The 17,549-nt window shown below is 34.2% G+C and overlaps 1 protein-coding gene across 6 annotated transcripts in view; it reads right to left on the reverse strand.

Annotated features, from left to right (window-relative positions):
• Positions 1-17,549, reverse strand: part of TTLL5 (Tubulin tyrosine ligase-like 5) — a 462,868-nt gene that overhangs the window by 7,847 nt on the left and 437,472 nt on the right. For 5 of the 6 annotated variants that reach the window (XM_081730322.1, XM_081730323.1, XM_081730326.1 and 2 more), the window contains 6 exons: positions 15,957-16,156; positions 13,990-14,216; positions 10,331-10,769; positions 7,366-7,569; positions 6,127-6,223; positions 1,627-1,789 (listed from right to left, as the gene is read on the reverse strand). In XM_081730322.1, coding sequence (XP_081586448.1) covers positions 1,627-1,789; positions 6,127-6,223; positions 7,366-7,569; positions 10,331-10,769; positions 13,990-14,216; positions 15,957-16,156 — 1,330 coding nt within the window. The remainder of the gene's footprint in view (positions 1-1,626; positions 1,790-6,126; positions 6,224-7,365; positions 7,570-10,330; positions 10,770-13,989; positions 14,217-15,956; positions 16,157-17,549) is intronic. The other variant, XM_081730327.1, reaches the window with a different exon arrangement.

Below are 17,549 nucleotides of genomic sequence, written 5' to 3' on the forward strand. Positions count from 1 at the left end.
TCACATATCTGCAAGAAAAAAAATGGTTGCCATGACTTTTGCCCCAACCCTCGTATATTTTTTTTTAAGTTTGCTTACCAACCATCCAAACCTCCACACTACATTTATGCAATTACTCAAGGGTTTCGTTATGCATAACATTGTGTTGATTTAAATCATTGATATCTATTAGTGTCAGGTAGACAAGCGATAGCGTAGGTAGCAACATATATATTAGTGTGACGCACAGACAGACGTTTGACTTTTATTATTAGGAATTTTCATTTCTTTATTATCCCTTCCCTCTCTTGCCTCTTAGTGACTTGTTGTGCCATTAGCTTCACCTTCAGGCACTAAACTCCATTTACTTCAGCCTGGTGGTAACGTCACGTAACACTCCATTTACCACCAACATGTAACATGGCTATCAAATGGACACTTTACAGATTTTCTCCGCTCGTTGATCTTTCTTTAGCTTTCTTCCAATCACTTCCCTTCCCAAACAAAGTGATTGAATGAAAGTATTTGTGGTGTATTCTTTTAAGTGTGCGTGATTCTGTTTCCACTATTTCCGGGTAATTAATTTTCTATTTCCTCTCTGGAATTCCTTCGTGCCAATATAACCTATCTCATTTTCATATACAGGATGTTAATGAACTATATCGACAAACAGTAAGAGGTGATTCCTCGCATGAAAATTAATTGAAAAAGTTCATATGAACCTATGACGAAAACTGCATAGTTTTAGAGCTAGGGTGCTAAGAAAGCTAAATATCAATAGGCCCTATTACGAATTCCAGAAACTTTGGATGGTGGTCCTTATCAGCGTAAAGGAAGTCACGCATGCGCAATCCAAAAATGCATATTTCATTAATGTTCAATGGGTGTACAGAGTATGTCCTGCAGCGTGAAATTCCCAAACATGCCATCAACTGAATTTTGAGATATGCTCTGATTTTATGATTTGTCCAACGTAAGCAAACAATATGTCTTGACATCAATGAACACGGAATCCTTAGGCGGGATGTCGGAAGTGTTAAGGATCATCAGCAGCACGGTCTCTCGTATTCGGGAAAACGCATGCTGAAATGTTTTCTTTCACGCTTATCAATGGAGAGAACGTGAATTATACCATGACGAAATACATCGCTTCACACTGTATTCCGAACACAAAAAAACACGGAGCTGCCGGTTCTTAACACTTCCGACTCCCCTCCGAAGCATTGGATGCCCATTGTTGTCATGCCTAGTTTGGGCCCTTCTTGAAATCAGGGTATATCTGAAAATTCTATTGAGAGTATATCTGAATACTCTGAGAGTATATCTGAATCATTCTGTAGGGATACCCTGTACACTTATTGAAAATTGATGAAATATGCACTTTTGGATTGTGTATGCGTGGTTTCGTTTACGCTGATAAGGATCCCCATCCGAAGTTTTTGGAATTCGAAATAGGGCCTTTTGAAATTTTGCTTTTTCGCGATTTTGGATAGCCTTAACTCTGAAACTATGCACTTTTCGCCACGGGTCCATATGAACTTTTTCTCTTATTTTAATGTGAGGAATCACCTCTGTTTGTCGGTATAGTTCATTTACACCCTGTATATCCCATCACATGCTCTACACAAATTATCCAGTTTCACATACCTTCACAAAATAAGGAGTTCGGAGGTTGTAAGATGCTCGCTGCAGAAATCTTAATATAAGTTCTCCATGACCTTCCTCTGTTGCCCGATTTCGACCAGGGCCTGACAATCGACGAAGAACGCATGCCAGATACATACCAAATGCTCTTCTTGCTTGATATTGACTGAAAATTTTGAAAAAGTTTGATAATTACAATTAAAAACTTGTTACAACACTGATTATGCATAAAATATTATCATTTCACACTTATAGCACAATAAATTGAATGTCATATGTTATCGATAAAGATTTTTTTCCAAAGAAAATTTAACATACAGCCTATTAATGTTCATGCTCTCAGATATTACATTTTGCAATATAATGAAAAAGAAAACTGTATTACAAAGTAGAATATAGTCATAACTATGACTTAGTTTGTGGACTGAATCCGATGGATAAGTACTCATTTAGTACCTAACCTATTAATCGGAGAAGCAGTGACAATATTAACGTACATTCCGATGGAAGGAAAAGGTTTACAAGCTGCACCGTACAGTGTAGCAGCCGTCTCAAATAATGTAAGTGATCCAAGTTCCAGTTTCCGTTTTATTTCAATCCAGATAGTGCTGTATATTCTAACAGCAATGGATAGTTGTGTAAGTAATACATTAACTTGAACACACTCCATTCAAAAGTTTCGTGTTATATATAAGTTGAAGCTCTGGATTTTACAGAATCGGGGGATTCACTGGCAAGATTTATTATTATTATTATAATTATAATTATTATTATTATTATTATTATTATTATTATTATTATTATTATTATTATTATTATAATTATTATTATTATTTACTTGGATACAACAAGTGTTGTTGTTCTCAAATCCTTATCTGGGTATACACTTCATAGCTACAGAACTATAGCGCTATAGAGGTATACAACTTAATCGACTAAATCCAGTAAAGTAGCATTTTGTTTTATATTCGGTGGGAGTGAATTATGAACACAGTAAAATAATTTCAGTTCTTTTGTTAACTTTGTTACTTTGTAGTTTCAGATTTCCACTTATTTGGCGAGCAAGATTTCCCTGACTTTTGTAGGACTTCCAGGCTACGATTTAGAAATTTCTAGGCCTTATATAATGTAAAAAAAAAAGCAACCATGTTTTCCCTACCAGGGAGCTCCTCGTCAACTACTACGCATTCACATGTATATATATAGTGTATGTATAAGCAGAATAGTTCTGCAAAATCCACTAATTTATTTTATAAAAGATTCCCTACGAAATAACCACATCAGCCCAAAAGAAATGGGTTTTAAGAATAAACATCCGTATTTAAAATTCCCTGACTTCTACGCGTATGCTAACCATATTTTTTACCATATTTAATGATTTCTACTGCAGAAATAATTTTTAATACAAATTACTTACAAGATAAAAACCAATATGTAAACAACAATTAGCTGCTGCATTAGAAATATTTATGTTATAATCTGTAACAGTTTAACTTCAAAATGTACTTTCTTGCTATAATTGGACACTTTTCAATGGAGGCGACGGTCGCCAATATAGGCAGGTTTCACAGTACATACCTATTCAAATAACCAACGACTGATTCGTAGATTTATACATTCATAGTTAGGTTTTTTTAACTAAATGAGACCTACTTAAATGCTCTGCTATTAGGTTCTGTACAGCACAGATGACGGATGATAAATGCAAATAAATTAAATACCTTAAATTAAATCAATACGATAAACGAGAGAACTGCGAAAATTCTCAGTCATAGAGTTGAAAACTATCAACTCATATCGCCTGGAATTAAAGTGGGAGTCTCTCGTATCACAGATGAACGCTGTTATCAGCAAACCGATATTAGTACTGCTATTTGCTCGTATTAGTAGGCTAACAATATCTACAATATTTTATTTTTAAAAAATCACAAATATAACTACAGAACAGCCAAATATTGATATCATTCCCTTGATGACGTTATTATTTAAAAAAAAATATAAGCAAACACGTTTCTTTTTTAATTAATTAATGAAATAAAATTGCCAAGGTATTTCAAAATTCTAATTTTGTACAATACAAACTGTTTGGATATCTTCCAACTTCTATTTAGTAGCTAAGTGTAGAGACTTCCATGAAATAAACATGTAAATAAATTATAAAGGTAACCAAGAAAGTTCTATCGCTTTTTCACCCACAACCTTCGAACATCGATATGTCACCTAAGACGTACCTGGGAGATCAAAAATAGTCCCCATCAGAATCGACGATCTTCTGCCAACGTTCTGGAAGGCCATGCATTCCATCGCGGTAGAACTTGGTGGGCCGGGAAGCGAAGAAGGTACCAAGTGCATTTTGCACCTCTTCTAGGGATTTGAACTGGCGCCCTCTAAGGTGATTGTCCAAGGAATGGAACAGGTGATAATTGGACGGTGCAATGTCCGGAGAGTACGGAGGATGCAATAGTGTTTTTCATCCAAGGCGGAGAATGGTATCTCGGGTCATCCTAACCACGTGGGGCTTAGCGTTGTCCTGTAACAGGAGGACCCCTTTGCGATTCAGAAGTACTGGCTCCAGAGTTTTGAGTTATTCTTGAACACGCCTCAACTGCTAATAGTACATAGCTGCATTGATGCTCTGACCAGCTGGTGGCAGTTTCCGATGCACGATGCCGCGAGCAGTTCATCAAACACACAGAAGAATCTTCTTCTGGTACAGTTCTGGTTTCGGATGTTTTGGAACCGGTTCATGAGATGCTAGCCAATGATGACGGCGCCGTGGAGCTTCGTACAGGACACACTTGTCATCACATGTCAACACCCTGTCCAGAAATGGCTCTTTCCTCAGACGAGATAGCAAAGAAACACAGTTGTCTGCTTGCGTTGCCTTATGGGCCGGAGTCAAATCATGTGGGACCCATCGACCCAACTTGTAGTGCTTCCCAAGTTGATGGAGGTGCTGCCGAATGGTCTCTACATTCACACGGAATTGTAGTCCCAGTTCCTCACAAATCTGGTCACTGTTCGCCTCAGTTCCTGCCTGAAGATCTTCATTTTGTACATGTGTTGGTCGTCCAGCACATGGTGTGTCTTCGAGGGTTTAGTCACAATCCTTAAACTTGTTAAACTACCGATGCTCTGTCTGCGTAGTCACGAATCTTCACCAAAGGCCTGGCATATCTTCCGCCCTGTTGCAGAGGCGTTTGACCCCAGTTTGAACTCGTAAAGTATATACGCCCTTATGACGCTCTGTGGAGGATCCATGTTCACCCTGTCCTTACGGAAGTTTACGGTGTAACTGAACTACTACAACCAGGTAGTATGTTGGATATACCCACATCAACAAATGACCTTAGCCTTATCTCTTATTTGCATTCAACTCACGGTGTGACGGCCAATGGAACACAGACCTCCACAAAAAGCGACAGAGCTTTCTTGGTTACCTTTATAATTAATACTATAAATTAGGCAAGATCTGAATTTTAGCGCTCAGCGACGCATTTTTCTCCTGAAAAGTTCTATGAATTTAAAAACAAAAGTTTGGGAAAAAATGAAATGAAATCTTTAAGTTTTACGTCCCACGATTATGTCGGTTAGACTAAAGGAGACGGTGATGATGAGTAATGAATGAAAATGGTGGAATGAAGAAAGTGGGAGGAAACGGGAGAACCCCGAGAAAACCCACGCACACGGTGTTTGTCCACCACAAAGTCACTTGGCGGGGCCTGGGATCGAACCCGGGACACCAAGCACCAGAGGTGAATGCTCTACCACTGAGCCACCGCGGCCCCCACAAAAGTTTGGGAACCGCTACAATAAAACAGTAGGACAGAAACCAACAGCCAGTATTCTAACTATTCATATTGACCTGCCTACATCTGAGAAATATTCAAGTAAGTTAAATCATACGTTTTCATTGTTTTCTTGTCTACTTTTCTAAATATACTTTTTCCTATAACAATTCTATCAGACCTTGTTTCCATTTTGTACTAAAACACAATAATACAATGAGCAAGGCTATGTGATAATATGTAACAACACACACAATCACCTACCAGTTTAGACACAATAACTGTGTCTTCATCAGACTTCCACTCCTTCTGGTTGTTTGGGAGTTGGTCACCTCACAAGTGTTACTTTTTAATGAAGGGACGGAGCCTAATCAAAAGTTGATCTCCGGAGAGTATATAAGAGGTGACCAACTCCCAAAGAGCCAGAAGGAATGGAAGTCTGATGAAGACACAGTTATTGTGTCTAAACTGTTACATGATTGTGTGTTTTGTTACATATTATCACATAGCCTTGATCAGTGTATTATTGTGCTTTAATACTTTTTCCGCTTCTTTTTCTATTGTCTCACGTCCGCGCTATCAGTGATTTATCTTTCTTAAATTTTAATATGAAGAGGACAAAAAGTTTTATCTATAATCTTACAAATTGAAAAAGTGTGCCATTACGATTGGAAGAACAGCTTTTTGATCTACAATAAGTAAATGTGAAACGCACCTCAGCTTGCTTCCGTTTTCAAGACATTTTCTTACTTCTTCTTTAAGTTCGTGAATTTGTTTCAGTTCATCTCCTGTATCTCCTTCAGATGCATCAGCTATAAATAGAAGTAATTAGAGTTAGTACAGTATTTTCCTTTCTTATTAACTTTTTCAAAAGTACAGAAATCAAAATTTTATTTTTCTGTATTCTCTTTGCACCTATTCCATCTTTTTTTTTGTTTTCTTCATTCATATATAACTTAATTTTGCTCTAAATTGTCACTACTAGTGCTATTTGGAATAATAGTTATTCAAACAATTACTCGAATAATGAATAACTATTACAACAATTACTCGGACAAAGAATAATTATTCGAATACTTACTCGGATAGCTAATAGTTATTCAAACAATTACTCGGACAACGAATAACTATTTGTACAATTACTCGGTAACGAATAATTATTTGAATAACGACTTTTAAGAGCAGTATACCTACTGGTTCTCATTCCAATGTCCACAGTGGAAAATAGCTAATAAAATATCTTGATTTATGTACATGGACAGAAAACACTAACAAATAAATCTTACTTTTCACTGAATAGTTCGTCTTGTGATCTAGTGCAGAAGGCTACTGACTACACATAACGCTTTCGGTCCTTTCATCTTTCGCTTTCTGTTTTTTTTTTCTCTCTCTCTTTCTTTCTTTCGCTCTCGCTCTTTCTCTCTCTCTCTTTCCATTCCTAATCCGAACCATTCTCAGTCAAAAGCCAAGTTTTATTTGCTAAATCTTTATCTACTCAAGTTACTTTAATTTTCAAATACCTACTCTGAGACTTCTTGGTTTTTACTACCGCGTAAGTAAATTTTACTCATTCTGTTAGTTCTAAAACAAACAATCTACACTTTTCAAGGTATTTTGCATTCCTTACAAAAAAAAAAAAAAAAAAAAAAAAAAAAAAAACTTAGTTGTTCAATATTTTTAGACAAAATATCTTTATGTATTACTGCCAGAACAAAACAAAACATGTCATACAGCTATTCGTTCGGTTATTCAGCCATAATATTAAGGTTTCCTTAGGCTTTCCCTCGTTCACCAATCAATTTCTAAACTAGAACTTTGAAAATCAGTGCTTTTTTTTCTTTAAATATGTGATTCAACAGAAGGGATACATGATACGCGACACAATCTTAATTCAATTCGCTTTAACTTAACCATAAATAAAATACATACGTAAAAATATCAACAGATAACATGCCTGTACAAATGCCAAAAGAAGAACTTGGTTGCTCAAGATATACTGGCTGAAGATAACCAGAAAGATGGGATGAGGATGTAATTATATCCTCGTTTAAGGAAGGACACGGAACTTTTTCTGTAGTAGTGGAGAAACCACTTGCATACTCAAAATCAGAAATCGAGCCAGTGAATGACCACAAACTATGTGCAGTATGGCGAGAATCTAGAAGAGTAACATTATCAATTCTTTATAGTTAATAATAAAAATTATTTTTAAAACAAAGATAATTAATAAAATAAAATAATGCCTGTCAATAAAGTATACGGATAATGTTTTATCTTCATAAAGGATATGGAAATCGTCTAAAATTTGTACTTAAATAAATCTGTACATTGACTTTTCTTTAAAAAAAATAAAAAAATCTACGAGCAAAATGTTTTGATATACATAATAGGTTTTCAATTAAGAATACACGCATGCCATCCATTTCAACTAAATTTATGTATTTAGTAACAATGGCAGACAAAGTTTCAAGAGTATTTAGAACGTCCATTTTCCAACTATTTCTTTCTCTATTACTCTTATACTGGGTTGTACAAGGATGCAGAACAATATTACCCACCTATATTACGTAACTCTATCAATAATGTAGAATATACATTTTGTATTATGACAGTAAGATTAATAATCGTTTTCAAATTGTCCATAGTAGTTTTATCATCTCTATATCTTCGTACTAAGTTAAAATTGTTAATTTGTATTGTATTAAAGTAAATTTTAAATTAATACTTGTCACAGTCATAGGCCAACTATTGCTGTAATACAATCGAGATCGTGACAATGTTATTTGATAATAATTAAATATTTGTAAACAATAATTAACGAATGAATATAATACAGGAATTTGTGTTTTGATATCACTTTTGAAAGGAACATCTTCGATTTGTATTATTTAAATCAATATATTTGATAAAAACCGCCGTGAAAGTTTAAAAACAATATTTAGAGCGTACACTTTTTAATCACTTGCAAGAAAATAAATATATTCCATAACAATTGCGGAAATTTCAAAAATTTAGGGGAAAATACATAAATAAATCAAATAAAAAATAATGAAAAAAAAATAAAATATTACTGATATTTCAGAAAATGCCTTCACAACTACCACGATTTTAAAAATTACTTTTCCCTTCAATATAGGATTTATAAATATTTACTTCTATATACAGGGTGTCTCAAAAGTCCCCTGATATAGAGTAACTCTGTTATCAGAGTTACAATAAAATGTAAGAGGGGAAACCATCTCCAAATATGATGTTTTCAATCTAAAGTGAAGGAATTTTTTAAATCGGACGAGCCGTTTGGGCTGTACACTCTTCATACGCCCAATGTTAAATGAAAATGCAACGTTGGCATTTACCTGGACCCACAACATAAGTGAATGAAGTTACTGTCTTTTATACTAACGTGTCATGGCCAACGCCCATTTCAAACATGCCCCTATTTACTGTATGTTGTGGATCCACGTAAATGGGAACGTTGCATTTTCATTTAACATTAGGCACACAAAGAATGTACAGCCCAAACGGCTTGTTCGATTTAAACCATTCCTTCACTTTAGATTGAAAACATCATATTTGAAGACCGTTTTCCCCTCTTAAATTTTGTTGTAACTCTGATAATAACAGTTACCCTATGTCAGGGGACTTTTGAGACACCCTATATATATATATATATATATATATATATATATATATATATATATATATATATATATATAAAGGCTGATTTACTCTCGATCGAAGAACTCCGAAAAAACAGATTAATCTCATTGCTCTACAGCATTAGTATATAAATTAAATAGGTCACCAATGTATAAAATTGACACCAGTATGCAAAGTTTACAATTTTATTTTATCGACTTCCAGACTCAGTAACTAAAATACCACTTATAAGTACAGCAAAAGATATCGAATAGTCTTATAATAACCAAGACTGCAATATAAACACAGATCGAGTATAGAAAATTTAAGACTAATTCCCTTACACGAAACTGAGCAAAAAAAAAACTTCCAATAAATGAAGTTTATAAGCTACAAGCGTGAAAAAATTCTACGCGCCATTTATACAAAGGAACGTATGCATTAACAGCATTCAATGAAACGTAAACGAGACACATATTTACAGTATTTGTTCATGGCAAAGTGCTGTTGAACAACGCCGAGGAAGCAATTCACGAAATGATTCTGGGATTTTCATTCTTCCTTTCATAAATCAAGTGCAAAGGACGTTTGAAATGCGAATGGATTGAACGGATACAGTTGTACTTCGAGGCTTCATTATTGATCATTGTAATTTTGGCGCTCCATTTTAGAGATTGTTATCACTGACTTTTATAATTAGGGATTCTCTCCCTTGGTATTTCATACATCGGTAATTATGAAGCTTCACTCGTGAAAATCGCACTCCTGTTTATTATAGAACTTCCATATTCAACAATGAGACTATTTTGCAGAGGAAACATTAATAATGAGGGCAAGTAGTTTCAGAAATAAATCGGCCACAGTATCTTCAGCAATACGTCTAGTAGGATTGAGAACAAAAGTTGCAAAAACTTGGCACTGTTAGATGGATGGTAGCAAAGTCGAACCTTCCGCACAAACAGCAAATGTTATTGTATCACTACTTGATACTGTCCATCATGTATTGATCATCATTCTGATAATTTTCATGTTTCACGATTCACAGTTTATTTGTTTAGAAAGTCTTAGCTCGTTGAAACTTTTAACAACAAAATCTCCCACATCTCCAGTTATTTTTTCTTCATTTTTGGAACATTTCTGACCAGTTTGCTGTAAAGAATCACTGCTCAAAATTTAACATATATTTTTTACATTTGTAAACGTCTATATATTAAAAAGAAAAAGAAAAAAAAAACAGGTGAACCTATTACATGAAACTTATTATTATTATTATTACTTACTATTTCTTATATGTAGCATGTCCGACAGACTAGCTCGATGACCACGAAGTAAAGCTCTTTCGTAACAGCTAAAGCGATCAGACTTCGGTATTTGATGCTCTGGAATACATCTTCGACCGTTAATAGTTTCGCCTACTAAATCTGGAAACAGCTGCTGGTGGAGCATAAGGTTATAATTGTGAACACCTGGACCAGTGATATTAATAGGTGTGTTATTTGTGCTTGCAACTCCAGTGTTCGGATCAAGAAAGCAACTGTATCGGCGCCAGCTTTCAAATGACGGAAAAATTCGTACGAAACCACCCCGCCGATCAAATTCTGCTCTTGCAGCACGGATGATACGAGATTCCTCTGGAGTTAAATTCAATGAGCTGGCAGTTAGGCGAGCCACATTCTGGGTCCTTCGGAGAAGAGTGTCAGCAGACTGCACACGTCGACACTGTTAACAATAAATAAATAAATAAAGCCATTGTCAAAAAACAGATATTATATATATATATATATATATATATATATATATATATATATATATATATATAAATTTATGGTAAATAATCTTATTTTACTGTACGACGAATCAAGTAATTTCGTCACTTCCGCTGTTAGCGAAAATGCAGAGTTTCAAATGTTACAGTTTCAGTTCCAAACAATGCATCTGATAGGTAAAGAAAGCATAGGCCGATGTACGTTTCACTTTATTTTGAAGCAGATACGGTTTCTTTCTGAAATTTAACCAAAAACTGCATCTCTCTCTTTCATATAATATCTATAGGTCAGCGCAAAACGTTACCATGGTAAGTTCCATATGTAGTGCAACTGTTTGAAACTGTTAAGAAACAAATGATGGTGTAAATACGTCATGTTTGACCCTCGATTCATTATAAAACTTATTTATTCATTATAAAAATAATATAGGGTTGGAAGCTCTGAGTATGATATTCGCAGAGAGTACAGAAATTCAAAATCAACTTGATCAACATTTTAAAATGCTGGTAAACTAATCTTATCGCCAATTCCAGTATGTACAGAACAACGTTGAAAAAAGTACCAATCTCTCGCTGGCGGGGAATCGAAACATGGTTTCCGCTTGCTGAGTAGGAATTTCTTAGGGTGTTAGGCTGCATGAGGAACTGTCAGTTTCATGTGTTTACTATTTATTCCTGCGAAGCACAGTAGCTCATTGGTAGAGCGCTCACCTCTGGTACGAGGGATTTGATTCCAGTTCGTGTGAGTCTGTGGTGGACAACACCGTGTCGGTGGGTTTTATCGAGGTTTTCTCGTTATTTCCTCACATTGTATTTTCAGCATTCTTTTTCATTTTAAACCATTCATTTTAATTAATTACACAGCCACACACAAAAAATGTAAGTTCTGTGCATGGACCCCATGGTAAGGATTCGATGTATTTTGTTACAAAGGATCCAAATTTCGTAACCGCAGGAAGATCGTCCGTGTCAGTTTTTTGTTATGGGCAAAAAATTTGAGCCACTTTAAGTAGCGAGAACACACATTTTACGCCCATAAAACAAAATTGACACGGTAGGTGGTCCTAGGGTTTCGAATCCATACCTTCGGGTCCGCTGCACAGGTTTATATATATATATATATATATATATATATATATATATATATATATATATATATATATATATATATATATATATATGTGTGTGTGTGTGTGTGTGTGTGTGCGAGAAAGAGAGAGATTGTGTTACCACCCTCCTTTAGCTTACAGAATACAATCATGGGACGTAAAAATGAAAGATTTCGTTTTTTATTACTCATTCCAAGGGGATAAAGCAATCAAATATTTTTTTTAGATTAATTTGTAGAGCCAATTTAGGAGTTTCATGAAAAGATCAAATTTATACTAACTTTTTCTCTTTTAAAATTCCCAGTAGCTGAAATAATTTCCAACATTTCGGTTATTTCAGCTAGTATCCATTTTCGAGCTCCACAGAGGCTTAACTCGTTATGCAGTGAGATTGTTCGCATGCTTTTACCTTTAACATCAGTGGAAATTTTTAATTTATATGCGAAATACGTTTTATTAGGCAATATTCTCATGACATTTTGGAAGTGAATTTTTCTAATTATAAACAAGTAGTATGTCCGAATTTTACTACTCATAACTCCGCGGTACAGCATCAGCCCTACAAGCGGGACAACTAGATTAGGTGATCAGTTTTATTTTTATTTTTTCTTCAACATTATTTAAACCAACAGTAAAGAATTAATAGTACAGAGTGGTCCATAACCATGTATGTACTGTTTATAATTCTGGACTGACTGTAGTATTTGTAATTCTGAACAAAAAGTTTCGATATGGCAATACCGTGTAGCCTGGAAGTGGGAGTAATGGTCACTGGATGAAGCACCGTCACACTAATGCTATACCAGTACGAGAGTGGCTGAACGAAACGTTTCTGAACCGCTGGATCGGTCGAAGTGGGTCTGTGGAGTGGCCAATTCGATCTCCCGATTTACCACCAACTGACCGATTTTTTTTTTTTTTTTGACTTTTTTCTTATGGGTTGTTTTAAAGTACAAAGTGTATCAACATTACATACGCAATTTGGCCGAACTATGGGAAGCTATGACAGAAGAGTTAAACAGGATACCAGTACGGGTCTGTTGAACTGCTTATGACAACGTTACTCTTCGTCTCCAGGCACGTATCGATTTGGATGGTGCATTGGCGGACCATGCCATGGAGAACAGAGATAAAATTCTTGTAAGGAAAGGTAAGAAAAGTAATGTGTTTATATTCAATTTTATGTTCAGGTTATGTTGCCGGTTCCTTACTGCAGTTTTTGAAATATCACCATATACAAAATTATGTTCACCCTCTACATATTAGAGTAAATTTACATTTCAGCAAAAGCTCAAGTTATACACATACAACTATTTTAATCATGATGTAGAACAGAATGATAAAATTATATTATTTCTAAGTGAACATTTACATCAATAAGAATTTACCAACTAAATAAGTTTCATGTTAAGGGAGGAATAATACAAACATATTCCTAATAGTTTCAACCTTCTCTCTCTTCCAACATTCGAGACAGATTGGATTCTTTTTATTACTTCCATAATTGTCCAAATTCCTAATTTGTTAAATTTAACGAACAAATTTCAGTTTTAACCTAAAATTTAATACATTAATCTTATTGCCTTTCAAAATTCGTCAGAAGTCAGACCTAATTTTTTTTATTTCTCATATTGATATTAGAATAAACGAAGAAAAAAAACCGTTACCAGAACCAAAAACGGTAAAAGAGGATTTAAAAATAATAATAAATACGAGTGCTTACATGAAACTAGATTGGGAGACATTTTCCTTTCATATAATACGGAGAAGCCTTTTTAGTTATTGTTTCATGAATCCTTCTGAACAGGAGTAATATGATCCTTTACCAAATTCTTCTTTCATGCTTACCATTTTTTAAATCCGAATTTAGTAAAGAAGTAGGGCTAACGGACTGATCGAAAATTAACCAGTTCTTAACGAAGCATAGGAGACAATTGCAGTGTCACAAAATTTGATGTTTCGACTTTCCGTAATTTTTTAATGACTATAAATCCTGTAGTTTCAAATAATTGTACAAGTAACAAACACGGAAAAAGCTTCTGAAAATATATGCACTAGTACTAACATTAAGTTTCTTCAAGGAGTCATGTCCTTGTGTCCGGTGTGCCTCTTGAGCTCTTCGAACCATCGGATCAACAGCAGGAATCCCTATCAGTGTAAGGAGATCTGCCAACATAGCTGATTTGACACGGACATCTAGCGGAGAATCACAGCCTAAGGACGGCGACAAGTTCACTTCCAATAACCAAGGCTTCAACGTTGAATCAATTAGAATATCGAACCCATACAGTTCTGGGGAAATAAATTAAGTATATAAGAGAACAAAAAATATACTAGTAACACTAAGGATTTACACGTATACAGATGTGAAAAAAGTAGATTTTACCTGTTTCTGAATTACCCTTCTGTTCTTTAATCAATCATAGAAAAGAAAGCACAAAAACTTGAGGTATGTACAGTCATATACAAAATGTCTGACGCATATCTATAACTGTCTTGTTGTAGTAATATAATTTGATCATGATTTTGCAAGGTACTTTTAATACTGTTACTGTTACTATGTGTATAATCGGGAAGTGTATATTTGTGGTAAATTTCATAGGAAAAGAAATATAAATACGAAAATTAAACTGAGTAAAACAAAATGTTGCTAAATAGACAAGAAGAAAATTTTTTACGTTATATTGTTCTTATTTACTGCTTTTCTAATATGAAATCTACCACATACATGTCTTTGTCGATTATACATATACCAACATTATAAGAAATATCGGACGAAATCGTTATCAAATTATATTCCTACAACAACATGTCTATAGACATGCGACAATCATTATGGATATGAGTGTACCTTGTGAAAATCCACACTGAAAGATTTACCCCAATAAACACCTTTTTTCTTATCTACTAATGTTCCTCAGTCAATTTTTCTTTCACTATTTTGAGTGCTACCCTAAGGTGGTACTCCTCAGGGATAAACACAAGTTTAGGACCTTTTCCACAATAAAATTTTCGTACTCTTTTTGTATCAACAATGATATTTTTTGAAGATTATCAAAATCTAATCAGTATTTGCAGTCACTCGTATTTCCCAGTAAAACTGTACGCTAACCCTATTATCTTAATATACCCAACAATTAAGATTAATGTTAGTGCATTAACCACACTATCAATATCCTTTATATTATACATTGAAAAATCACTAATCTATGTACTCCAATGTACATGTTTATCCATATGTTAGCTTTAACCTGCCATGAGTATTCAGATGTATTGTGAACGAACTAATCACTCGAAGAAGATCGTCTATAAACCTTTGATTGGAACTTACTAAATCATCTGTATAAAGTAAATCCAAAAGTTGACTATGTTTTTTTCTTTCTTTCTTTCTTCCAATTCGTACGTAAATTTTATTTTGTAATCAGTATATTCTAACTTTTTTGAGAGAAAATGAAGATGGCCCTCATTCTTGTACACTATAAGCAAATTGTCTGCATAGCAATAATATTTAACATTTTTATGCTGCTCTGCCAATACAGGACATAGACAACTTTTCATGGCTAAACCATCCATTTCCCAATAACAAATATCTTGAAATTTTAAGTAACTATTTTGCAAACAAAGCTCTAGATTATTTTTTACCTTGTAAATTTCTAGGTCATTAAATTTGTAGTTTCTGAGCCAACTTTGTTAGCACGTAATGGTTAAATTAATAGGTATGCAAGAAAACATACCCACTATGTCCACTAAACCAGCTACAGTGCATAAACACGAAATGTTAAACTAAATATGTACCTAAATAAAATAATGATTGTTTGTTGTTTCCATTAAATATATAATTCACTTTCCTTGAGTTCGATTTTCAATTAAATTAAACTCCTGGCGCTGGTGCTATAAACCCACGATGGGATGTAGTTAGTCAGACGGATTTTAGTTGTGTGATAGGTGGTTAATACATTGGCTTTCACCTAAATTGTATCTAGTTTTCTAGACCACGTGCATAAAGTAAAATGAAAAAAGAAAATAACTCACCAAAACAATTGTGAGGATGAGGTACGAACATTTTACAGGCCGCTACAATTGGAGGGGCAGTTGCAAGAACAGCCTTAACAACTACTTCTTCAATTCGCTGCATTAAGAGTCCAGTATCCATACCCTTTGATCGCAGATGCCTCAACAATGCACTTAAAGTCCACTTATGACCAACATCTTCGGCTTCCGGATCTTCACTCCTGAAAAATTTCCAAGTGTTTACAGTGATATTAAAAATAAAAGATATAAAACAATATATTAAATACGATAAATGATTATTAAACATCTCTCTTCGCTCATTTTTACAAATATTTAGCTTTCCAGTTATTAAACCACACTAATACTTTCAATGCAGAACATGCTAACAAGTCAGTCTCATATATTTAAAATTACATTAGTTTTGATTTGAACACATTTATTTGAAAAAGTCAGAGATTCTTTCTGTACATATCTCACACGAATATGAAATGCACCTCTTTAAATAAGAAAATTTAACAATATTTAATTGCAATTCAGTCTAAAAAGCTCTTTGAACATTTGACGAAATTATGTTCCACGAGAATCTAATTTAGGTCCTTGCTTATATATAGATGAACTTTCAGAACATATTACACAGAGCATTTTAAAACACTGTAGTTTCCATAATTTTTCACATACAATAACGGTGTAATGGACCCACATGACCCATAGCATCTGTTGCATTGTTTTGTTTGTTTCTTAATACTAGTGTTCATTTAACTTAAATAATTATCCGTTTTTAATTTTCTGTATCTTTGCTTCTCATTGATTTATTTTTATTTCATTAATTTTATATTTACGTACTGTTATTTGTTCATCTTAAGATTCATGCACCTTTGTATCTCTCGATATTAAGTTTGATGTTTAATTTTCATTTCTTTAATTGATATTAATATTTTAGGAATTCAAATTTAAATCACTGAATACATTTGTTTTTAAATTATAAATCTCAACACTGTTTTGATAGCTACAATACAACAAAATACAGCCCTGGGAGTAACGTTTTCTACATTGTCACTTGTTATATGAATATCTAGTCTTGTTTCGCATTAAAAAAATAGATTCAAACAAAATCTTTGTACTCTGATAGAGTGTTAATTGATCGGCGAGAAACACGAATTTACAAAATCGGCTATTCATGAAAGAAAATAAGTTTTCACGTTGTGTGAAGCTCAAAAATACAATAACACCGTGGCTAAAAGCCAAGTTAATTCTAAGATTATCGTGTGACCATTTTAAGTTAATTTTCATTGTATATTAAAACCAAAATGATGTGTTGCTAAGTAGGTCTAACTGATCCGAATATACAGCTCCTTAACATAATTCAAAATAAGTGAATGTCGAAATCTTCCTACGAGATAAAAGTTGAAATATAATAAATATTTGCTGAGTGAATATAACGACATACGAGGCCTGTCTAAAAAGTATCCGACCTTAATTTTATCCACGCAAAGTAGTGATTCTCAGGCGGCGCCACCGTGCACGGTGGAAGGAGGAACCTTAATGCGTACGCTTGAATTTTTTCACCGCGTTCGCGTGTGCCAGTCGTGAGCTGGTGGTCGCGAAGTGAGGTGT

The sequence above is a fragment of the Thermobia domestica genome, chromosome 11 (genome assembly GCF_964235325.1).
Source record: "Thermobia domestica chromosome 11, izTheDome1.hap1.1, whole genome shotgun sequence".
Lineage (NCBI taxonomy): Eukaryota > Metazoa > Arthropoda > Insecta > Zygentoma > Lepismatidae > Thermobia > Thermobia domestica.